Raw genomic sequence first — 8,587 nt, forward strand, 5'->3', positions numbered from 1 at the left:
AGCACAGTAAGATATTTCATGTGTGAAAGAAAACACATCAATGTAATTTACATTTATTGTTGTTAATCTCTTACTGTGCTTAATCTATAAATCCAACTGCCATACGTAGGTATATGTGGGAAAAGGCATAGCAATGTGTAGGGTTTAGTGCTACCACCAGTTGCAGTTTCACGAGGACATGAGGGACTACAGTAATATGTTTGAAGGGTAGAATACATTTATTTTAAATCATCTAAAAGAGGTAAAGGAAACTCTATGATTACTTTAATGCTTCAACAATAATCCAAATTGGAAAACATTATAGGTTATAAACACACACGTTCATTTACCTTTGAAGTTTCTCTCTCAGCCAAAAAGATCATAGTGTGTATCTTATTTGAATGAAAGAATTATAACCTCATGTCTTTCAGAATAGCACACAGAAAAATAGATTTTCAGGATATCTCTCTTTTCATCAGATACTGGGAATTAAAAAAACCCCAACAAATTAATTGAAAAGTATTGGGAAGGACTGATTCTAGATACTCTTGACCAAAAACAGCTTGTCTATTAGTTTTGGTACAACTTGGACATTTTCTTTGATCGTCAACTTAATTCAGCCACTCCAGTTCATGGCTGGGCAGAGTCTAGTTTTTCCACCAGAGAAATGTTTCCTTTTCCCCTGACACACTGAAAACGATTGTAAAGCACAAGCTGATAGCAGCAGTAATGTAACAAACTTAAAATGTTACGAGCATTAGGAAAAGAAAATTTACATATTAGTTTCTGATTTAAACTTGTAGTTATTGCCCACCACCTAAACTATCCCACTCAACAATTATTTAACTAAATGACAAATTTAACGGTTTGACCAATGCATGAAAAACACCAATATATTTGTTCTTAAAAGTTTGTTGATAAAAGTTTTACCAAAATCCTTTGTGGAACCTGAAAATTGAGTACCATTTCTTTAAAAATAAAATTATACATTTCCTTTTAGTAGCATGCATTCATGTAGAAATTTGTGAATTCTTTGTTTTTCTTTGTGCAATCTTGTTAGAATTATGGCTCCCCATTTGAGAAATATTTTTCTTGATCTATTTTACACTGTTTATGAGCTCACTTCTTACATCTACCCTTGGTTATAAAAATAAGAAAACTTTATAGAAATCACACACTGAAAGCAGAAGAAATCCACAAAATCCCGTGGGCCGTTAACTAATGAATCACCCAACTATATTTTTCTCTTGGTTAACATTTGGGGAAAGAATGAATTGGAGAGTTCTCACGCTCTAGCTCTCTTGTGCAGTCCCTACTGCAGTTCATTGAAAGCCATAATTACATTGTCGATGTAGCTGGAGGCCTTACGGGTTGGGGTCACATGCACATTAAATATGCAAGTATATGTTTGTAATACTACAGAATTATCTAAGATATTACAGTATGGTCATAGCAATACTTACCCACCAGGAGGTAGTATGTTTTATAAGTATCAGTTTTACTGCTTTTTTTAGAAAGAAAAAAAGTACTGTCCAAGAAGCTTTTAGCTTATCTATAAGCCAAAGTGTATTTAATTGTAAATTTTCTTAATTGTCTCATAGAAAGATTGAATTTGATCTAAAATATTTAAACTTCATCAATCATCTAAATGTTATACACCATAATAAATATTTAAACCTGAATTTGACTTTAATGTTTTTATTTGCTCTATATACTTTCAATTTTTTTAGTTTTGCTTACAATCTTAGAAAAGTTTCCACTGATCCCACATAGTTTGTTTATGCACAGAACTTTATGTTAGAACTCATGTGTATTGAAATAATTCACTAACACTCAAAGATGAATATAAGACATTAGTATAACATCAATGATATTTGAAGGTATATATGATTACATAAACATTTTGAGAGAAATGAAGGTTTGTAATTTACCTGGTAGAAAACATTTGTTAGATGATGACTATGATAATGACATTAAGAGTTCTATTTTATTAAAGATTTTACTTATTTATCCTTAGAGGGGAAGGGAAGGAGAGAGGAAGAGAAATGTCAATGTGTGGTTGCCTCTCATGAGTTTCCTGCTAGGAACTGGCCTGCAACCCAGACATGTGCCCTGACTGGGAATCGAACCGCGGTTGTTTGGTTCACAGGCCCACGCTCAATCCACTGAGCTATACCAGCCAGGGCAAGAGTTTTATTTTTCAATAGTTACTAATAATCGTTTTGATGATAACATTGCTACAATCTCTTTCTCTCTTTTTATTTTTATTTATTTTTTAACATGAGCCAAAGTACATCTTTCTTATGTTTATGAAATCACTTGTGGCTCTTCGTGCTCTTTTGGATTCCTGGGAGATCCAGTGTTAATTGAATATGGCACCTACGAAGCATTGACACACATGAGCAAACTCCATGGTTTTCTAAAACTAGCACAGTAGTTTTGAAGTCACATCAAGAAGGAGTTCATTTAAAAACTTAACCAGATTGCCAAGATAATAAAATCCAAGACCATTAAAAGAGAACAATATGATCAAAAGATGATAGTCCCAACCAAAATGAGCAAAACTACGAATCCACACTTCTTATTCACTGGTTACTGACTATTAGCCTCAGTAGTTGGCTTATAAAATGCATGCTAAAAGAAATACAGAAATATAATTTTCCTTTGACACACCAGAGGAGCAACCTGAACCTTTGTACCTCTATGGCATTTATAACTGTGTCATAGGCACTTCTCCCACAGAACTGTGCCTTCTTGACATCACTGGGCTCTCTCACCAGTGCTTTGCTAGGTGCCAGCTTTCCTTTTAGCTTGCATAGCTATAAATTGCCAAGTGATGGGTTGTAAAGAGAGATCCTTGCTTTGTAGTCTCCTTAGTGAATTAGAAGGTGCAAATACCAAACTTCTTACCTTGAACTGACAGACGCAAGTCACAGTGTCTCCAATTCTTAAACATTCCCCATCAAATTTACAGGTGTTGGTGTCACAGAGGAAGAGATCATTTTCTCTGTCATCATAACCTCAAATTGAAAGAAAAGAGCCCAGTCATTTAAAAATGTTATAGACTTTAAGAAAAAAATAGTGATATCTTGAAACTTTAAAAGAATTACCCCAAATTTTAATTTTGACAACCACATATGTATTGCAAGGTCACTCTATGGATAACCTAAAAAAATCTTGTTAAGTAATCAATATTTGTTTTTTTTCAGCAGCTCCTTTCTAGTCAATTCTCTCTTAATATCCTTTTTTTTTTGATAGCGCTATTTTACTTTAGCTTGGGTTAATAGTGGCAATGCTGAATGAATGTTCAATGTTTACTTCCTAGCTTCCGTATTTTGTCCTCATTAAGTGGACTATAGTTTATGACCTCCACTCTCCATATTTTATTTAAAGAACTGATGATGGTCCCTGAATGCCTTTTAACCATTTCTGTATCTTTAATCTTTTTTTTTTTTTTGGTTTATGGCCTGAAACAATCTCTTATTTGGAATTTCTCCAGACAAAGAGGAAACAAAGCCCCAATAATAAAGATAAACAGGCACGGTGTTTTCTGTGATGGTCTGTCTGGCTCAAATGGAGATTGATCACCTCTAAGTTAACAGGGGTGGGGGCGTGGGGGTGCCAAGTTCTTGACATCCAGCCTGGAAAACCAGTTCATTCTCTTTAGTTTCTGCAGACCCCTTTAAGATATCTGGCTAATAATGATTTTTTTCACTGCCAACCTCAGTTTCACATTTAAGTTAGTTATGACCTAAACCAATACTACAATTAGGGATGAAGCAAACTAGTCATATGGACTACAAAGCTATCAACATTTCAAATAATTGATTTTACAGGTTGATGAATATTCCCCTGATAAAGTACTTGAAAAGTGATTAGGCACCTGCTAAGTGGAAATTTGTCTTTCTGAAATAACATAATGCACATGTGAACCACAAGTAAGTTAAAGAAAACATGTTGAACTTTATAAAAATGCCAAATTTAGAAATTGTTAAAAACAGGACAAAGGCAATCTATTGACCCAAATCTAATAGGGTTGCAAAACTTAACTTGTACTTAAAAAGCACAAACTACAATGATGTATGCGTTTTTCCTCATGGAATTTATATCACTAACAACCCAGGACTACATATTCTTTCATCCTATAAGTTACAGTTGGTTATTACGTTTTCTCCAAAGTTACATACACTTCGGCTCACATACATCCTTTGAAAAACCCTTTATTTACAGCCAGATTTAACTACGGAAGGATCATATTTAGAGAAGATGAAAAATCACATACACAGTAGCTAAAACCAGAACATATCACACCTAGGGAACAATACCAACGCCTGTTAATGGAGTTTAAAATGCCAGTGAAATCACACCACAATCCCTCCTGGTGTACTAAGGGCTGTCATACTGAAATGTGAAGCCAGCTCAGAGAGCAGCAACTTCCATCCGCGGGCCGTATTTCATTAGGAGGTTTCCGCAAAGCAAAGCCTGCCAAGCTCTGGCGTTCAGACTCTGAAGGGACCCAAGCGAGAAGGAAGAGAGCCTGATTCATTCCTAGGAAGTCTGCTCAGAAATGGAGGAGTCAGCGCCCAAGGAGTCGGTACGGTTCTCCGCATGGTTGCCCGTGAGCCTGGTTAGCCTTGGTCATGCCCACCCTGGCCTGGGAGACCCAGGAATGATTGTTTTTCAACTTCCCTCCACCATCTAGGAGCTCTCGGAGGCAAGAGAGAGGCATCTGTGGGCTGCCAAAACAATGTCTTTTGCAGCCAAGGAGAGAAAGGGAGGGAGAGAGGAAGAGAGAGAGAGAGAAGGTTGGGATTGAATCTCGTGAAATCAAGCTCCTTTCGAATCTGCGTGACCCGGACTAGTGCCCTTTTGCCAGGAACCAGTGTTTCCCCTGCAGTCACCATTTGATTTATTGCTTTCTTGGTCATTCTTTCTCATAAAGTTATCTCTAGCTCATTCTAGCTAGACTTTTTTCTTTAATGATGCTAAAGATTTTGTTTTAGTGGTTCCCCAAGGACTGATGCTCTTTTCAGTGAGTCCACAAAGGCATCCCGTTTAATATTTCTTAAAATCGTCGCCGTTCTAATTTAAGTGCAAGGGTGCAAAGATTCCTACACCTGCACTTCCTGCTCATCCCAGGCCCCTCCGGCACCCCAGCCTTCCCTAGCGGCCTGGAACAGTTCTCTGTGTTCCTTCGGGTGGAGGTTAGTGTCCCTGGGGTTTGGGGCAGTAGGAGTTGAGGGGCTAGGGAGACGCAGTGGGTTAAGCTGGTCTGTGCTGAAACCGCGCGTTTTCTCTGCGGGGTTAAGGATTCGGAGGTTGGGGTTCTAGACTTACCAGAGCAGTTCCAGCCGGTAGGTGTTTGGCAGTCACTTAAGGAGGTAGGGAAAGCCGCAAGCTTCACCGGGCGGGTTACAATGAGTAGCATGATGGGCAGCAGTAGCAGCCAGCAAAAGCCCTCGCAAAGTGTCCAGCTGCTGCACTGCCGCGGGGACTCCCACAGCACCATGACTAGTTCGCGCAACTCTGCAGCAGCAAACGGCTTCCAAAGAACACACTATCGTTGGGGCCCGGCAGCGGGCTACTGAGCATCCCGCGGACGGCGGCAGCCGAAGCAGCGGCGGTGGCAGTGGCACCTGACAGCGAAACAGCAGCCAAACCCGTGCATGATCTCAAGAGTTTCAGCAACATCCAGTGACCCGGCTCAGCTCCTGCAGTGAGAGGGTCGTTGGCTGAGAACCTACGCCAGAGACCTGGGGAGCTCCTGCCATAAGAGAAGGGCTCTGGGAAGCCCCGGGAGCAGGAGTCCAGGGACAGGGGAGAGGAGCTCTAGGTGGCAGGGTGGAGGAAAAGTCAAAACGCCCCGCAGCCAAGCAGTCGCCTCTCGCGTTCTGCTGCCCGCATCCCTCTGGCGTTTGGGAAGCAGCAGGTCCTTAGCCCGCCCGAGATCACGTGGGAAGCGGCAGAAGGCCGCTGATTGGTGGAGCCGGATGCAGGTCCCGGGAGGGAGGGGTCGGCGAGGAGGTGCAAGGAGGAGGCGACGGCGGATGCCACAGATGGGCTAGCTCGCCAGGCGCTGGCCCGCGTGGGGCTAGAAGGGGAGGGCTCAAGTAAAAAGCGCAAGCTTCTGGGTGGGCTAACCCCACACCTGTATAGTGTACCACCTGCCCTTTCACTCTCTGCCCCCTACTGAGAGCGGGCTTTGCTGTAAGCGCCCCGATTCCGTGCGTGACCCCCGGCTGCGGCTGGGTGGCATCTTTCAGAGCTGGAGCTGGTGAGGGCGGAGGTGGCAGAGGAACGGTAGCAGCAGGGCAGAGAGGGGGAAGCGGGCGCAGAGAAGAGGGCGTCCTGTTGGCGCCGGGCCCACCAGTGTGCGGGAGCGCGCCGCCTGCCTGTAAATGGATACGGGCTGCGAATACCGCGGAGAGCCCAGGGACAGTTCTCTAGAGAGAAGCAGGGAGCTGGGGACGGTGAAAGGTGGTGGTGTGAGAACAGCTTTGGCCGGCCTGGAAGCTGCAGCAGTTCCCACAGGAGCATGAGACCCCGAGACTGCTCACCAAGCTGGCTCAACCAGTCTTCCAGGCTCTCTCCTCTTCCTTTTCTCTCTTCTGCCCTCCCTGGCCCCCTGCAGTCCCGACTCAGCTCCAGGAGCAGAAGGTTTGAAGACCTCTCCCCATCCCACGCTCGTCTCTGGCCGGCAGCCTATTTGTGTTGCTATCTGGGAGGTGCGGGCGAATGTGTTTAGAAGGTCAGATTTGGTCGGGGCAAGTGGTCAGAGAAAGGAAGAGAAGACTCCTCTGCATCAGCAGCGGGTGGGTTGCCGGGCGCGTTCTCCGGGAAGCGGCGCCTGAGAAGAGCGGCGCGGGGAGTGGCCCTGGGCACTTTGCGCTGGTCTCCGCCGGGTCGCCGCGACCTGGGCAAGGAGAGAAGGTCTAACTCGACTGGAGTGTCTCGTTCTGCGCTTTTCTTTCTTTTGCTCCTGCCGGCGCTGGGCAAACGGCGTAGCGGGACCCGCCTTCTGCCTGCTGCATTCTTCACGCAGTTAGACACACTCTTTAGACTAATGGTATTTTAGTCCTTAGTAACGGGACCCGCAGCTTCCTGGGACACGGATGGAAAGGAACATCTTTCTCTCTCGACCCTGGTAGTTATTGCAGTGTTAGTGTTTTGGATGAGTTTTCTTTTCTACGTGATTGTTCAATGTTTAATGTGAGATCCTTCAATGATTCAGGATATTTTTTTTTCTGTCCCTGCAACCTCCCTCGCTAGTTGTCTCTCCCACCTTCCTTTTCCTTTCCTCCCTTCCTTCTTCCCTGAACCCCCATCTCTTCCTTTTTTCCTCTCTCTTTTTAATACTCGCCATTCTCCCTCTCCTGTGTCACCTGAATTTAGAAGAGCATTGTTTGGTAACATCTCATGGGCAATTTGCGTCCATCACCAATCACTTACAAGAGGCACCAACACACTTTGAAAACAGGGACTAGCATCGTTTACAGGCACAACCTGAAAAACAAAACAAATAAAAAAACACAAACAACAACAACAAAACTGTACCCTGTACCGGAGCTATCTTTTAAAGTACTTTAACCTCCATCCTCCTCCTCCCATTTCCTTGTATTTTAACTTCTCCTTGGAGAGATGTGATCACGCAGCACCTCAGTGCCTCAAAGAAATCTCATCCCCCCCCCGTGTGAAACCCACTCCCTTATCTTACATACTCGCCTCCACTGGGAGGTTGCCCCCACCACACCCCCGCCCACTTCCAAAGATTTCTGAATCTCAGTGTCTCTCGCTCCTGACAATTAAGCAGCTGATCCCAGCATTCTAGTCGGTGGCATCTCGCTCCTCACTGACGAAGACTCCATTAAAACAGATCAATCTGACCAGACGTTGAAGGCATCAGAAAATCGGCATCTAGACAGTGCAGCTAAATTCTTTAAGGAAACGAAATGCCCATTAGACAGAGCTGCCGGCCGACACTGTAAAAAAAAAAAAGGGAATTAGAGATGTCTTTTGCTGCTGCCCCCTTTCAGCAGAGACAGCGACATAAATATACGATTAATGTACATCCAGGTTTAACAACTCCCCAGTCAGAGGGAGAACATGTCATCTTCCATGGCAAGGCTGGTGTGCTAACTAATCAGGCTTCTGAAAATAAGTCAGGCATGGAACGAAAGGCAAAGTCTTTAAAAAGTGTTTACGCAGTCATTGTAATAATGAAGCAGGACCTGCTAGAATATCAGTGCTTGGCTATATAAGTTGAATTTTACAGAACCTCTTAGCAGAGTAAAACTGTTATTGAATTCTCTCTTAAGTAAATTTTTGGCATGCTTTCTAGTAGATATACTCTTCCTAAGACATTTTGCCCAAAGTAACTTAAAACTCCAAAGGAGTTAATTATCAGTTGTGACTGGTTAACAAATGCAGTTGCTTCCACAGAGGTTCTTTAAATTATTAAGCAGTTGGAAGCAAAGCATTTCCAATAGGAATGCTGTGATTTGGTTCAGCTTACTTTGTACTTAGTGTTACAGTGCCACCAAGAAACAGATTCTGAAACTGGCAAGCACCACCAAGTGGCAGAAGAACATCATTCACCGAACAGGCCATA

General features: G+C 43.2%; 1 protein-coding gene across 1 annotated transcript in view; it reads right to left on the reverse strand.

The window, feature by feature from the left end:
- The window catches only part of TMEFF2 (transmembrane protein with EGF like and two follistatin like domains 2), a 230,449-nt gene extending 224,584 nt beyond the window's left edge, over positions 1–5,865 (reverse strand). The window contains exons 1-2 of the mRNA XM_053665145.1: positions 5,317–5,865; positions 2,890–2,999 (exon numbers count right to left, since the gene is read on the reverse strand). Of these exons, the coding sequence (XP_053521120.1) occupies positions 2,890–2,999; positions 5,317–5,488 (282 nt within the window). The 5' untranslated portion in view covers positions 5,489–5,865. The remainder of the gene's footprint in view (positions 1–2,889; positions 3,000–5,316) is intronic.
- Between the last annotated feature and the right edge of the window lie 2,722 nt (positions 5,866–8,587).

Source organism: Artibeus jamaicensis, unplaced genomic scaffold (assembly GCF_021234435.1).
Source record: "Artibeus jamaicensis isolate MK-2021 breed Jamaican fruit bat unplaced genomic scaffold, CSHL_Jam_final contig_391, whole genome shotgun sequence".
NCBI classification, from domain to species: domain Eukaryota; kingdom Metazoa; phylum Chordata; class Mammalia; order Chiroptera; family Phyllostomidae; genus Artibeus; species Artibeus jamaicensis.